This window comes from Salvelinus sp. IW2-2015, linkage group LG7, assembly GCF_002910315.2.
Source record: "Salvelinus sp. IW2-2015 linkage group LG7, ASM291031v2, whole genome shotgun sequence".
NCBI classification, from domain to species: domain Eukaryota; kingdom Metazoa; phylum Chordata; class Actinopteri; order Salmoniformes; family Salmonidae; genus Salvelinus; species Salvelinus sp. IW2-2015.
The window spans coordinates 21,217,487-21,234,631 of record NC_036847.1 but is presented as its reverse complement, the minus strand read 5'-3'; the positions used below and the strand labels follow the sequence as shown (position 1 = coordinate 21,234,631).

Sequence of the window (17,145 nt, the reverse complement as noted above, 5' to 3'; positions counted from 1 at the left end):
CATTGCTTTCTCTATCCGTATTCCCTGCTTGTCTTTATCAGATAAATGGAACACCACTGGACTCATAAATGCACCTATACTCATACATATCATTCTCCCTGCCTGTGAATACATTGGAGCTGAGACCATTAACATAATACAGGAAGTTAGGTGGAGGACATTGGGTTCAGAAGCCTACCATCCGATGTTTAAATGACTGCAATTACCAGTGTTGGGCAAGCTACTCTGAAATCATAGTTTACCAAACTACACTGAACAAAAATATAAATGCAAAATGTAAAGTGTTGGTCCCATGTTTCAGGAGCTAAAATAAAAAATCCCAGACATTTTCCAGAAAAAGTTTTTCTCTCTTTGAGGGAGCGTGCAATTGGCATGCTGACTGCAGGAATGTCCACCAGAGCTGTTGCCAGAGAATTCCATGTTCATTTCTCTACCATAAGCCACCTCCAATGTTGTTTTAGAGAATTTGTCAGTACGTCCAACCGGCCTCACAACCACAGACCGCGTGTAACCACGCCAGCCCTCCACATCCGGCTTCTTCACCTACGGGGTCGTCTGAGACCAAAGTGGGCGGGCCTATACCCTCCCAGGTCCACCCATGGCAGCGCCTCTGCCCAGTCATGTGGAATCCATAGATTAGGCCCTATTGAATACATTTTTATTGACTGATTTCTTTATATGAACTGTAACTCAGTAAAATCTTTGTTGCATTTTGCGTTTATATTTTACGGATGCGACACAGCCAATGAGTTTTCTACTTGACAAGCCTCTTGTAAGAACACCTCCAACCAAAGAAGTGGGCTTGGGTTGAGATTAAACGCCATGTCCATTAAGTGATCAGTTTTCAAAAGAGTAGACAGGGAGTCTTCAGTGTGGCGGGAGGAACACAGGCTGATGTCGAACATGAAGAGGAGATATTCATTCAGGTAAAGAATTGGAAGTGATCTCCACTTCATGTTCACGTTGTGAACTCTCTTTCACAATATCTTGAATGGAATCATATTTCTGTTTAACACTGGGCTACTGAGAAAGAGATGCTTTTCATGTATTGCCACATCGGTTTATTATTTTGGGGCTCAGTAGAGCTTTAAGGGGCAGTGCAGTTAAAAATGTGATTGTACATTTTTTAAATGATATTTCCACACTATGTGGTCGAAATAACACTCAGAAACTGTGAAAATTATGATAATGCCCTTGTTGTGTAAGAGCTGTTTGAATGAAAAATCCTGGAATTTCAACCTGTGGGATGGAGTTTTTGGCCCAAATCATGAAATCCCAATCTGACCAATGACCAGTCATCTTATATTTGCATACGTATCCTCCTACTTTGAATGGGTAAGTGGGTTTTGACTAAATGGGATACAGCATTTGTCAAATTTGACTTTTCGTAGCAGGTTAAGATAACTTACGCAGCAGGTTAGGAGAATTAACGTAGCAGGTTAGGAGAAATAGGTTAAGGTTAGGAAAAGTTTTGAAGGCAATTTGACAAAAGCTGTATCCCTTCTAGGGTAAGCTGGGTAGGCTCTAGCTGTGTATGTACATATATTTAAATTTGTATCAACACACCAACACGATCAGACAGAGCATTTCAATGGCAAAAGGGAAAGGGAAATAAATTATAAAAAATATATTTGGTTATTTTCAATAAATAAAAACACACAGTGATTTATTAGTCATACAGTGATCATTTAAAAATACAGTAATGATTTTTTTTTAAATCTAAAATGTAAAAGACTGCGTGAAGGCTTTAAGAGCTAACTTTTACTTAGCTGTCAAAAATAGAATTAATTGGCATCTAAATGGCATAATTTGTTTCGTTTGAAAGAGCTCCTCTGGGATATTGGGATGCTAGCTAACATCTCAGGACTGGGGTTGACTGGGTACATGCTTTGCTGCTGGGACATACTCTATCCAGCTCTGTTCAATATGATTCAATGGGAAGAAGCAACCTGTAGCGTTGTATTGTACTACACTGTACAAAGTAAGGGATGGGCTTGGATGTTTCAGGATGCCTGGGACTATGTTCGTTGTTTACCAGCAGGTAAGGTAAGGTATGCAGTGGTTGGCAGGGCTTGAGACCCATGGTGTACGTGCAGATGAGGAACACACTGAAGGAACAGTGGCTGCTGTTTTTTTAACACAACACAGGCAGAAACCCCCTTGCTTGCTCCCTCAATCTGAACAATCTCACATTTCTACAATTGTGTTATTTATGGGGTGCCAGGCATATTACTGCATAAGATTTTTTTTAAATTTAAAAACAAGGCCACAGGTTTCTTCCGCCAATCCTCCTCCGTAGCAGCAATTACGCTGACTCACGCTGTGCCAAACTGGCCTACGAATCACTCCACCATCTCCTCTTCCCCCCTCAGCTACACAAAATAACAATCCTTCAGAGCAAATAAATGTTACAACAATAGAATGGTGAAACAATGCCTGGCCGAGGCTGTTTACACAGAGTAGATAAGGCCTAGATGCTCCTCCTGGGGGAGACCTAGTAGGATCTGATAAGGGCCCTCCGACACCGCCCTCATAGGGATTAGCAGGGGATGAGGGGAGGGTAGGGGGGAGGAAGGGTCGAGGAATGCCTCCAAGCCCTGGACCAGGCCAGACATGTCGCGTCTTGATTGATGGGCCGTGGGCCGCTGACAGCTGGGAAACACAGTGGCCGTTCAAAGCAAGATAAACGGGGTTGTGGAGTTCAGTTTATACATCCCAACACCTTACTACAGTATGCACTTTGTGTACTGTAGTAGGTTCTTCTTTTTACCGAACAGCACAGCCACATCTCTAATAAGTCAGGACTTATTAGGATTGTTTTTATAGCTATTTTACTCACGTATGGCACTGCCTTCAGGTGGTATAGATAAGAGTGTTATTTGGGCCTATGCTTAGCACATTTCCCTCTTCCTTTTTGCTCCCCAAAGTTCCAAACAACAATGCCCAGCCAGGCCAGATCTCAGCTAGCCAGCGTGGGAGATGGTCCCTGCTCCAGTCACCCAGCTGGGTCTTGGACTGAGGAGGTGCTGACCACACACCACTTACTTAAGAATTATACTGAACAAAAATATACATGCAACAATTTCTAAGATTGTACTGAGTTACAGTTCATATGATGAAATCAGTCAATTGAAATAAATGGATTAGGCCCTAAGACAGATACAGATTCCAGGAAGCTCCGAGCATGCACAAAACAGCTGGCACGCATATTCATTTTCAACTTCTCCTTGTCCCAGTCTGTAATCCCCACATGTTTAAGATGAGCACCATCCTTCCTGTCCCCAAGAACTTTAAGGCTTCATGCCACAATGACTACCGCCCTGTAGTACTCACTTCTGTAATCATGAACAGTAGTGGAGAAGGTGGAAAGTTTTAAGTTCCTCGGCATACACATCACGGACAAACTGAAATGGTCCACCCACACAGACAGCGTGGTGAAGAAGGCGCAACAGCGCCTCTTCAACATCAGGAGACTGAAGAAATTTGGATTGTCACCAAAAACACTCACAAACTTTTACAGATGCACAATCGAGAGCATCCTGTCGGGCTGTATCACAGCCTGGTACGGCAACTGCTCCGTCCACAACTATAAGGCTCTCCAGAGGGTAGTGAGGTCTGCACAACGCATCACCGGGGGCAAACTACCTTCCCTCCAGGACACCTACACCACCCGATGTCACAGGAAGGCCAAAAAGATCATCAAGGACAACAARCACCCGAGCCACTGCCTGTTCACCCCGCTATCATCCAGAAGGCGAGGTCAGTACAGGTGCATCAAAGTTGGGACCAAGAGACTGAAAAACAGCTTCTATCTCAAGGCCATCAGACTGTTAAACAGCAGTCACTAACATTGAGTGGCTGCTGCCAACATACTGACTCAAATCTCTAGCTACTTTAATAATTAAAATTGAATGTAATAAATGTATCACTAGTCACTTTAAACAATGCCACTTTATATAATGTTTACATACCCTACATTACTCATCTCATATGTATATACTGTACTCTATACCATCTACTGCATCTTCTCTATGCCGTTCGGTCATCGCTCATTCATATATTTATATGTACATATTCTTATTCATTCCTTTACACTTGTGTGTAAAAGGTAGTTGTTGTGAAATTGATTACTTGTTAGATATTACTGCACTGTCGGAACTAGAAGCACAAGCATTTCGCTACACTCGCATTAACATCTGCAAACCATGTGTATTGATTTATGAAGTGTTATGAGAGGCTGGTTATGGCACACACTAAATCCACCATCATACCAGACACCCTAGACCCATTCCAATTTGCATACCGCCCCAACAGATCTATAGATCGCAATCTCAATTGCTCTCCACACTGCCCTCACCCACCTAGATAAGATACTGTACCTATGTGAAAATGCTGTTCATTGATGTCACGCCCTGACCTTAGTTCCTTTTTTATGTCTCTATTTTGGTTTGGTCAGGGCGTGAGTTGGGGTGGGCATTCTATGTTTTGTGTTTCTGTGTGTTTGGCCGGGTGTGTTTCTCAATCAGAGGCAGCTGTCTATCGTTGTCTCTGATTGAGAACCATACTTAGGTAGCCTTTTTACACCTGTGTTTTGTGGGTAGTTGTTTTCTGTTTTGTGTTGCTGCACCTTACAGGACTGTTTCGTTTTCGTTTCACTCTCTTTGTTATTTTGTTTAGTGTTTCTGTTCTAATAAAAATAACATGAACACTTACCACGCTGCGCTTTGGTCTGATGACTACTCTTCATCCGAAGACGAATATCGTTACAATTGACTACAGCTCAGCGTTCAACACCATTGTCCCCTCCAAGCTCATCACCAAGCTTTGAACTCTGGGTCTGAGCACCTCCCTCTACAACTGGATCCTGGACGTCAACACAGGGGCCCCACAGGGGTGTGTGTTTAGTCCCCTCCTATACTCCTTGTTCACCCAGGACTGCGTGGCCAGGCATGACCAACACCATCATCAACTTTGCTGACAACACGATGGTGGTAGGCCTGATCACTGGCGACGATGAGTCAGCCTACAGGGAGGAGGTTAGTGACCTGGCAGAGTAGTGCCAGATCAACAGCCTCTCCCTCAACATCAGTAAGACCAAGGAGCTGATCGTGGACTACAAGGGGGGGAGGACTGCAGTGGAGTAGGTAAAGAGTAGGTCAAGAGTGTCCAAATCACTAAAGACTTAAAATGGTCCAAACACACACGCACAGTAGTGAAGAAAGTGCGACAGCGCCTCTTCCCCCTCAGGAGGTTGAAAAGGTTCAAAGCTGTACCATTGAGAGCATCTTGACTGGCTGCATTACTGCCTGGTATGGCAATAGCACCACCCTCGATCTCATGGCGCTACAGAAGGGGGTGCAGACAGCCCAGTACATCATTGGGGCCGAGCTCCCTTCCATTCCGGACATCTATATCAGGCGATGTGGTAGGAAGGTCCGGAAAATCGTTAAAGACTTCAACCAACCAAGCCATAGACTATTCTCACTGCTTCCACAAGCGGTACCGGTACATCTGGCACCAACAGGCTCTTGAACAGCTTCTATCCCCAAGCAATAAGACTGATAAATAGCTAACACAATAGCTACACAGACTATCGGAGTTAGCCTTGTATCTTTATTTACCTATTTGTATTTTTGCACTGTATCTATGCACACAGAGAGGGCCATACACACTCACAAACACTCACTCCATCATCAGCTCACTCACACATACATTTATACTGACTCTACACACAATCACACCCACTCACATACAAGCTGCTGCTACTCTGTTCATCATACATCCTGTTGCCTAGTCATCTTACCCCTATACATTTCTACCTCTATCACTCCAGTATCCCTGCACATTTTGAATATGATATTGGAACTGACCCTGTATATAGTATGCTTACTTAGTATGTTCTTCATATTTCTTCTTATTTCTTGTGTGTTTTTCTAGTATTACATTGTTATTGATTATTGCATTGCTGGGTTTTGAGTTTGCAAGAAAGGAATTTCACTGTACTTGTGCACGTGACATTAAAAACATGAAACTTGATATGCATCTGTTGGTCACAGATACCTTAAAAAAAAGATAGGGCATGGATCAGAAAACCAACCACCATTTGCCTCATGCAGCGCTAAATATCTCCTTCGCATAGAGTTGATCAGGCTGTTGATTGTGGCCTGTGGAATATTGTCCCTCTCCTCTTCAATGGCTGTGCAAAGTTGCTGGATATTGGCGGGAACTGGAACACGCTGTCGTACACGTTAATCCAGAGCATCTGAAACATGCTCAATGGGTGACATGTCTGGTGAGTATGTAGGCCATGGAAGAACTGGGACACTTTCAGCTTCCAGGAATTGTGTACAGATCCTTGCGACATGGGTTTGTGCATTATCATGCTGAAACATGCAATTGCAATTGTTTGTTGTCTGTAGCTTATGCCTGCCCATACCATAACACCACCGCTACCATGGGGCATTCTGTTTACAACGTTGACATCAGTAAACCGCTCCCCCACACGACGAGGAGGCTTATGGTAGAGAAATTAACATTAAATTCTCTGGCAACAGCTCTGGTTGACATTCCTGCAGTCTGCTTGCCAATTACATGCTCACTGAAAACTTTAGATATCTGTGGCATTTTCTTGTGTGACAAAACTGCACATTTTAGTGTGGCATTTTATTGACCCCAGCACAAGGTGCACCTGTGTAATGATAATGCTGTTTAATCAGCTTCTTGATATGCAACATCTGCCAGGTGGATGGATTATCTTGGCAAATGAGACATGCTCACCAACAAGCATGTAAACAAATGTGTGCACAAAATCTGTGAGAAATATGCTTTTTGTGTGTATGGAAAATCTCAGGGATCGTTTATTTCAGCTTATGAAAAATGTTGCGTTTATATTTTTTCAGTATAATATATTGCTGTTGATGTTAGGACATTGGATAAAGGTGTCCACTCAAAAAAAGATCTGCACAAAAAACATTAAGAAAAAATGGCCAAGATGGCCACTATATTGACAGTTACCTATCAAGGAAGTACAGTAAGATCATGTGGAACTACCTAACCATGATATATTAAGGAACAAAACACCTCTTCACACACTGTAAACAAACAGTCCACTAGAATAACACTATAGACCTGCTAAAATCCCTGTCTCCCTGCCATGGACCAATCAGTCAGTCAGTCACCCAGGTGTAGCAGACACCCAGGATTACTGCAACAACCTGACAGCAATTTAGAGAAATTAAGCTTTTCTCTCTTTTCTTTCTTTTCAGTTGTCAGGGAGCGCAGGAGGGATAGGAGCTGGCGGAGTAGACTAGACGGATGAGTCTGTAGCCAGCGTGGCGCGGTGTAGCACGGGGTGCAGCAGAGCGTGTTGGCCTGACAACGCCTCACTCAACAAGAGGCCAGCTTTATCAACACCCCTCATCTGCAGACAAAACAAACTGTTCCTGACAATCTCCACACTGTTCCCAAGTAGCTCCCCACACATACAACACAACACCACCCTTCTCCTCTCAGCTCGGAATATTCCCAAGACCATATGGCTGAGTTGGTTGGAGGGAACATTAAAGATGTGTTTTCTCCCTTGAGCCATATTGTATGTGTTAAATGTGAAACGCTTTGGGTAAAAGCATCTGCCAAATTATGTAAATAGATTCCAAATGAGGAGAGAAAGATTGCTCCCCCAAATAGTCAGGTTCATGTACCTTTACATGCTCTAAAGTTACATTATAGAAACAGTTGGTCTCCATACAGTGAGTTGAACAGCATACTTGGTATAGATGTGCATGTTTAGGATGATGTGTTTCAGGGTTGAGCCCAAGGCATGTCCCTGATATGCACCAGCCTTGACACTGATTGACAAGGCACATCGTCTATTTTTCCACTCAGAATGTCAGTTAGCTCAGTTCCATAGTTCCATGGTTCCATAGTTCTGCATGGCACACTCTTTATTTGTTCTACAGCTGGCTCCCCCGGCTCCCACCGAATCTCAGAAACAAACAAGCCAGATAGATACCTGGTTCTGCAGCTTCCCTCAGCGTGCTGAAGCCAAAACAATTAGGAGGAGGAAGTCAACGTATTATTATCACGACTATGCTATTACCTTCCAATTCACCTCAGTAACATGGTGAATAAACCTGCTGAACTCATAACCATCTGGAATCTATGTCATTAGCTGAAGGGCACACAGAACAAGTAGTGGTCACTGGGACATTGGATCATGAGCAGTATGACCAGGTCTTGTTAGGTCTGTTTTCTGACCGATGATTGGTTGGAGGGATGGGCTCCTACCTTGGCATGTCCTCTCATTGGTCAGCAGCTTGTAGCCCTTCTTGCAGCTGCACTCGAAGCTGCCCACTGTGTTCCGACATACGTGATCACACCCCCCGTTGTTCAGGCGACACTCGTCAATGTCTGCGGACAGAAAACACATACAGTACATAGCATTCACTTTAATGCACAGACGGGGAGAGAGAGAGAGGTGGATGGGAGAGAGGGAGAGGGGCAGAGAGAGAGAGAGAGAGAGAGAGGGGAAGAGAGAGAGATAGAGAGTAAGGATGTGATGTGTGTTTGATGGCTGAAATATGCATGTGTGATGGATGACTCTGGGGCCCAGGCAGCAGGCGAGAACAGAACAAGGGTGTTAAGTAGAGGACAATGGTGCACACAGCTGAGTGGAGATCCGTCCCAGAAAGAGAAGAGAGAGTTGCACAAGGAAAGTGCATTAGAGATTTTCCCTTAGGGCCGGCATTAAGACGAGTATGATCTGGGTCCACATGTTAGAATAGATCCCAGCCCTTACAGAGACAGCCAGGGGAGAACTATGTCTCAGCAGCACAGCCCGGCACAGCTCAACCGTTCTTTTCATCGTCAATAACCAATCAATACATCATATGGCTCACCCGGGACTGGCAGGTTGGGTCATGTTTCAGATTAAATCTTAAACATTGTCGTAAATGAGGCGTTTGTTTCTTGAGGGAGAGTTCAGTCCATCATCTGGTTAAAATAAATGCCTCAGAAATGGAATAAAATAATAACACTCTCTCTCTCTCTCTTTGTCTTCTCGTGCCAGTGCTCTCTGAGGTTGTTTTCCTTTTGTTTCCCCTGAAACGAAAACTAATAAAATCCAATGTACTTTTATCAGAGTTGTTAGCTTTAACGTTATGAGCACTGGAGGGGAAGCAGACTCCTATTCTTGGCTTCTTGGCAGCATCAAGTCTTGAGTTTCTCCACAGAGCTCTTCTGCTTCTTCTTTTCTCTCTCTGTCTCTTCTTCTAGGTTTTCATCTTCCCAAAATGTACTCCTAATCTAAATCCTTCTTACTCCAATGCTCTTCTTCGCATACATTTCCAAAAGCTTTTTGATACGTTTTGAGAAAATTAAGCTATTTGTGTTTAACAGTAGTAACAGGATACGGGCAGCTTGACAAAAGGATGTACTGCCAAAGCAGTACCCATTACCTCAGGGTTATGGTCATACGAAATATATACACAGCATTAAATTATTGGCATCCTAATAAGACCTGGGCTACCCCTCAATCCCAATGTGAGAGCTCTGAAAGACCTGGGCTACCCCTCAATCCCAATGTGAGACCTCTGAAAGACCTGGGCTACCCCTCAATCCCAATGTGAGACCTCTGAAAGACCTGGGCTACCCCTCAATCCCAATGTGAGAGCTCTGAAAGACCTGGGCTACCCCTCAATCCCAATGTGAGAGCTCTGAAAGACATGGGCTACCCCTCAATCCCAATGTGAGAGCTCTGAAAGAGACGGAGGCAGCAAATAAGACAGAGGAGAAGAAGAAGGGCAGGGGAGGGAGGCAGAGTAGGGTGGCAAGGTGTGGTCAGGTGAGCCACACCTGGGGAACCAAACAGCGGCAGTCCTACACGCCTCAACAAGCCCACAATGCCTCCCTGATTAGAGTCTGTTAGGTCCCTGAATCCCGTGGCCACTGTGACTGTGGACACAATGTACATGGAGGGCTATGGGGATGGAAGGGGAGGCAGTAAAGGAACCAGCAAGATAGATCAAAAGGAAAACATAGAAAGAATGATTGATCTGCAACCAGGTGATTGACAGGTGATTTTTGTTTGATAGGGTGAGGTGAGAGGGTGTGTGTGTTAGGTTACCTTTGCAGGTCTTGCGGTCTGGCTGGAGAGTGAAGCCTACAGGACAGCTGCAGCGGACTCCGGTCACTGCATCGTGACATGTGCTGTCACAGCCACCGTTGTTCACTAAACACGTCTCTGCAGAGAGAAACATACATCACAGTTAGACACACACACACACATGCACACGCGCACGCACACGCACGCACACACACGCACACGCACACTGGGATTTTATAGGTGGTGTAACTGTTCCCAAAACCGGTTGCTTGTTTAAAAGATGTCTATTAGTGTACAGTGTAGTTTCAAAGAGGATAAGAACAAGACAAATAAGAGACAGGAAGTGCTGAAGTAGTTTTCTCCTGTTTGCTCAAGGGAAGTGGACAAAGAAGACAGAGTTAGATAATGCACCAGACTAACAACAACACTATGGAGAATAGAGGATCAGAGTACTAAGAGCATAATGTCAAGACATAAACAAATGAGTGTGTGTGTGCGTGTGTGCATGTTTAGCTGCTCTTGGGAGCAGTGAGTTTAAAAAAACACCCCTATTCCTCCCCCAACTTCCTCACAGGACATCAACCAACTCCTCTCATGGGGACAAACCAGCTCTTCCTCCAGACAGTTGTGGTCAAAATATATATTTTTTACCCTGGCTTTGACAAGAGCTTCCAGGCATTTTGGGGATAAAAAAGCAATTTCGCCAGGCCAGTCCGTGCGTTAGAAAGATTGATTTGAGGAATGGAGGGTGGTCAGTCAGGGAAAGGAGGGCAGCTTGGCTGCCAGGCCATGCCTCATGACCTCATCTACAGACGCTGACACATTTCACGTAGGAGATAAGAGATTTTTTAACAAATCGCAGAAGAGAAGAAATTTGATCACACTTTAAAGAGCTTGGTGTCCGTCTACTGTTACATTCTTTTGGCAGCCCTCACCAATAGCTTCAAAAACTCTGGAAAAATAACACCATTAAAAAAATAAACCTCATATACGATATCTTGCTCTAAGGGCAGCTGATCACTCACAGAGAAGCACATTGCATCACTTTTCCTCTAATAAGATGAGGGATACCAGTCGGCAGTTAACTCACAAATAAGTCTATTAAAGACCCAAGAACCCATCTCATAAAGAGCACCGGAACAGCTGGCCTGGCTGTGGGCTTCATCACAGACTGCTGAGAGGGTTGAGACTGGTATGGAGAGGGCTTCTCACACGTGGCACCACAGAGGAAGCACAGCTGCCCAAGTCTCCACAGAAAAAAACTTTATATTTGGGGGAATACCTAGGCTAACATGACATTATGCTGCAGCGAGCAGCCATGATGAGGCAGACCAAACCGTCAAGGATCATAAATCAAGGAATTCTATCTAAGTGGGAGAAAGTGTTTAAGCATTTGTTGCTCGTTTCACTTCTGGTGACAGACAGTGGTATCACAGCAACACTGTGACAGAGACCCCAGGCAGTGTTCTGCTGGTATGGGCCTTCATGGGCCTGGCTCTGGCTGTAAATTAAAGACGATGGCTCAGCCATCCTGTGAAAGTCCAAGGGCTATGCGCTGGGGTAGAGAGAGAGAGAGCATTCCAAGTGAACCACGGTAGTGTTGTGTGGTGATGAGTGGCACAGCCTGTGTGTTTGTCCAAATTGCACACTGTCTGTGAGGCACAGAAAGTTGGCAGGCACGGTGATGCAGAACTGTCACGACATGCCTCCAAAATGCTTAGTGGGGCAGTTATCACACAAAACAGTAATGATCATGTGTTAAGAGGGTAATGAAACATTTATGACGATTATGGCTTGCCAAAAAAGAAGAGAGCGACACAAGCTCTGGTATGTGTGTGGGTTGGGTTTTCTGGATGCGGACCAGCCACGTCCACAGCTGTGGGCAGACCAGCCACGTCCACAGCTGTGGGCAGACCAGCCACGCCCACAGCTGTGGGCAGACCAGCCACGTCCNGCAGACCAGCCACGCCCACAGCTGTGGGCAGACCAGCCACGTCCACAGCTGTGGGCAGACCAGCCACGTCCACAGCTGTGGGCAGACCAGCCACGTCCACAGCTGTGGGCAGACCAGCCACGTGAGTTGGGGTGGGCATTCTATGTTGTTTTTCTATGTTTTGTTCTAGTCGTTATATTTCTATGTGTTTGGCCTAGTATGGTTCTCAATCAGAGGCAGGTGTCGATCATTGTCTCTGATTGAGAATCATACTTAGGTAGCCTGTTTTCCCACTYTGMGTTGTGGGTAGTTAWTTTCTGTTTAGTGTTTTTGTTTGCACCTTWCAGAACTGTTRGTTTGTCGGTTTGTTGTTTTTGTTCAGTATTCATTCTTTATTAAATTATTATGAATACGTACCACGCTGCACTTTGGTCCTCTTCTCCTTCCACCAACGACAACCGTTACACTAGCAATATGTTGTCATTTGACTGGCAAATTACACCGATGTGGTGATAAGCTTTGGTTGTTTGCCAAGGGGAGACATACCTCTAGCTGGCTGCTAAATAAAATACAATTGAATTTGGGTGGACATAGGCAATATGTCCAAAGTGGTCAATGCCCACCAATTGGATAGTCAAACAAAATATTTCATAAGCATATGCAAACACACACACACACACACACACACACACACACACACACACACACACACACACACACACACACACACACACACACACACACACAGTCTCTCCCACACACACACACACACACACACACACACACACACACACACACACACACACACACACACAAACACTCTCTCTCTCTTCCAAATCCAAGCCTCTGAGTTCACCTAGCAGTAGTCATGCAGTTAGAATTGGGTTATTATGAAAATAGTACACAAGGTTATTTGGAAAGAAGGAAAATAATGTAGCAAATACTTTTTCAATAATAACAAAAAAAACACAATAGGATGATGACAACCCCTGAAAATGGTCTGCAAGTATCCTCTACCACCGCAGCTTTGAAAGCAACCAAAGGGTGAGCTTTTGTCAGGCTTGGCAGTATCGATTTCTTTGAGCTCTGTTTGAGCTGACTGAAACCGCGGCAGAGAGCACGAGCGACCATGATAACAACTTTCTTTTACTATTAGTTTAGACAAAATGACTTTATCTCTCTTAAAATACCTTGAGAGTGAATCTCCTTAGAGAATGCACTGCACGCGCCTCTATCGCTTTCGGTCTCTCTCTCTTGCTCTCTTTCTCCCCCTCTCTCATCAGGTTTTTGGAGCTTTGTAATTAAGTCATAAATCTCTCTGATATGCAGTGGTCTGATTCATTTATACAGATTTATGTGCTTATTTTTCTTGGCATTTCTGTCAGATCATAACAGCATAATTTATCCAGCAGACAATTTGGGTTGAAGTGTATTCTTCATGATTTGAATTGTTATGTAATCATATTTGATTGTTTCTCAATACAATTGATCATAATATTGTGTTTGATGGAGAAAGAGAGACTTTTATATACTATGCACCCCCTCTTAAATGTTCAGATAAATCTTGAAAGAAATATAAAACCTGTACTGTACATTTCTCCAAGTGGAAGTATACATTCCACACTATGTAACGGCATACATTTACAGCACATGATAACTTCCAAAATACGTGATTCTGTGCATCCAAAAAGTTGGATGGTGTAGGCCTACATGAAACTTTAGAACAGAGAGGTATTCTGTGTTCTGTCTATTGTGTGGCTGACTGTCAAGTCATGGCCATGCCTCTGGCTCCCTCTCAAGCACTAATACTCTGTGATAGCATTTCAGAACCGGCCACGGATAGCTGCTCGGCACAGGGCTTAATTCCCTTCATGGCAGTTGTATCAAAACACAAATAAACCACAGGCTCCTTCCTTGGCCTGTTTCTAAACAGCCATCACAGTAATTGGAAGAGAGGTTGAGGACTTTGAGTCAGGCCATTCACTTAGCCCAGCTATTACCAGCACATCCATTTACAGCTATCAAAAGATAGTCATATAACGTTTATGAAAGGGTCAGACAGAACAGATTGGCTAAGGATTAACCCTAGGTTGGGAAGGGCTGTTCTATGATACAGCTCCAGGAAGTCCATTCTAAAGCCTCTATATTGTAGTATTCAATACATCCCATATATCTCTTACCTTTCTTTCATTTTCCTCAAACTGTCTTGTGCTGGTAAGTTGAAGGCTTCTTCCTAATACAGCAGCGTTGTTTTGAAAAGGCATGGTTTGACATGGGCAGCCACCATTGTTATTGAAAGGGCATTCACAGAAGGACAAGGACAGTGGGAAGGTGTCAAAGGTCAGGGGTCAGAGAGGGATGATGCCCCTTTGGGAGGGGTGCAATGTGTGTTAGGTTAGTTAGTTTCCCCCGGGTCGGTCGGCCTACAGCCCACACCCACATAGACGGACGAAGGGGCGCAGTCAGGAGTCAGATGGTCAGTGGAGCCCCCAGAGAGGAACCAGAGGAACAGAGATATTTACCATTGTGGAACAGCTGTGGGGCTGCCTGGTTCTGGAGACTCCTCTCCCCTGCACACACATACACATACATTGCAAAAACACTGCTTTAGTGCTCCAATTAGGACCATGGGCCAAACATCGGTGATGTCATCATGAGAATAATTCTGTATGTATATAATACTGTACATTAGTGGTACACTTTTCACTGGAATTGCCCCCATTTCTGGGCTGGTTGACTAAGCAGGCATATTCATGAAACACATCAAATAGGTCATCTATTTCTACTGGATGAGACACTCAGAATCAACGCCCAGAGGAGTTGCAGAAAACCATTGATTTGTCACAAGGGCAAAACTATTGATACACAGCGCTATTGATAATGACTGACCAAAGAATGGTGTGTACTTTCTAAATCAAACCAGAAAATGGCTATGATAGATCATTCTCTAGAACAAGAGGGTCACCTCTAACGACAAAGGCAGAAAGAAGCCATCATGCACATACAAGAGCCACGCATTCAAGAGTTGTAGGATGGAGACAGACTTGAGGTAACACCAGGGGTGTCATTCAGTTAGTTCAAGCTCTGCAAGCCATTTATAGCAGGTAGTTAGTGGTTAGTAAGAAAAGGCAGGTCCGAAACAGTCAGATACCCTCATGCTTTGCTAGCAGGCATTTGGGGTAAAAAAAAAAAACGGAAGTTGTGATATCACACAGCATGGTGCTACTGTTGTGTTATGTTGTGTGAGTGTGACACTACTCTCCTCGACGTGCTTAGAATCTCTTATTCCTCTGATGTCATTCAGGTAAATGAGGGATCACACAGTTCCATATCATTCTCTGTTTTCATAGAATCGCATGAGAACCGTTGAGGATTCTTTACCTCAGTGAGGGAACGGCACACACAGCATGCACTGTTTACATCTACTGTCACATGACTGCATCCCAACATGCCCCAACAACCATGCCTCTAGGCCATGTACCCAGACAGAAAGACAGAGCACTGTCAAAACCATTCAAATGTACAACCACCATAAGAATGGATATAGGCTGGGTTTCTGTACAGCACTTTGTGACATCAGCTGATGTAAGAAGGGCTTTATAAATACATTTGATCGATATACAGTATGGACCACCTGAAAAGTTAATATGTAAGAATGGATATACAGTATAGACCACTTGAAAAGTTAGAATGTAAGAATGAATATACAGTATAGACCTCTTGAAAAGTTGGAATGTAAGAATGGATATACAGTATGGACCACTTGAAAAGTTAGTATATATGAATGGATATACAGTATGGACCACTTGAAAAGTTAGTATGTATGTGTGCGTTTGAGCAAGTGGAGTGTGTGCACTCTTTTGTGCATGCATGTGTTTTTGATTGTGAGTGCATGTCCATATACATTTGTGTGTGTGTGTGTTTGAGTATTTCTGCCTCTGCCTGCTATTTGGAGATGTTTATGATTTGCTATACGAACCACTTGAATACTTCCACATGATGGCTGTTCCTTTCTGTTTTGTTAACTTTCTTGCTCTATAGAAACATATAGTATGTGCAAACACACTGGAGACCAGTCCAGGAGGGAATTACGGTGTGTTAATTCAACTTTGTGTGTGTGTGTGTGTGTGTGTGTGTGTGTGTGTGTGTGTGTGTGTGTGTGTGTGTGTGTGGTGTGTGTGTGTGTGTGTGTGTGTGTGTGTGTGTGTGTGTGTGTGTGTGTGTGTGTGTGTGTGTGTGTGTGTGTGTGTGTGTGTGTGTGTGTGTGTGTGTGTGTGTGTGTGTGTGTGTGTGTGTGTGTGTGTGTGTGTGTGTGTGTGTGTGTGTGTGTGTGTGTGTGTGTGTGTGTGTGTGTGTGTGTGTGTGTGTGTGTGTGTGTGTGTGTGTGTGTGTGTGTGTGTGTGTGTGTGTGTGTGTGTGTGTGTGTGTGTGTGTGTGTGTGTGTGTGTGTGTGTGTGTGTGTGTGTGTGTGTGTGTGTGTGTGTGTGTGTGTGTGTGTGTGTGTGTGTGTGTGTGTGTGTGTGTGTGTGTGTGTGTGTGTGACGTGTTTAATTTCTTGTGGGGACCAGAAGTCCCTACAAGAATAGTAAACAAAGTAAAAATTGACCAACTGGAGACATTTTGTTAGTCCCCACAAGGTCAAATGCTATTTCTAGGGGGTTTAGGGTTAAGGTTAGAATTAGTGTTAGGGTTAGAATTAAGTTAAATATTAAGGTTAGGAGCTAGGGTTAGTTGTAGGGTTAGGGTTAGGAGCTAGGGTTAGTTGTAGGGTTAGGGTTAGAGCTGGGTTAGGTTTAGGGTTAGGTATAAAGTTTAGGTTTTTGGGTTAGGGTAGGGTAAGGTTAGGGTTAGGGTAAGAGTACGGGTTAGGATTAGGGTTAGGGGTTAGGGAAAAAGGATTTTGAATGGACTGAATTGTATGTCCCCACAAGGTTAGCTGTACAAGACTGTGTGGTGTTGTGGTGTGTGTGTGTGTGTGTGTGTGTGTGTGTGTGTGTTGTGTGTGTGTGTGTGTGTGTGGTGTGTGTGTGTGTGTGTGTGTGTGTGTTGTGGTTGTGTGTCGTTGTGTGTGTGTGTTGTGTGTGTGTGTGGTGTGTGGTGGTGTGGTGTG

The 17,145-nt window shown here is 44.2% G+C and overlaps 1 protein-coding gene across 7 annotated transcripts in view; it reads right to left on the bottom strand.

Moving 5' to 3' along the window:
• LOC111966578 (signal peptide, CUB and EGF-like domain-containing protein 3) overlaps positions 1-17,145 on the bottom strand; it is a 177,615-nt gene that overhangs the window by 15,277 nt on the left and 145,193 nt on the right. Inside the window, exons 7-9 of one of the 7 annotated variants that reach the window (XM_023991336.2) lie at positions 14,558-14,605; positions 10,124-10,240; positions 8,287-8,409 (exon numbers count right to left, since the gene is read on the bottom strand). The exons of 5 other annotated variants lie outside the window; for them this stretch is intronic. In XM_023991336.2, the coding sequence (XP_023847104.1) occupies positions 8,287-8,409; positions 10,124-10,240; positions 14,558-14,605 (288 nt within the window). The remainder of the gene's footprint in view (positions 1-8,286; positions 8,410-10,123; positions 10,241-14,557; positions 14,606-17,145) is intronic. One more of the 7 variants, XM_023991339.2, reaches the window with a different exon arrangement.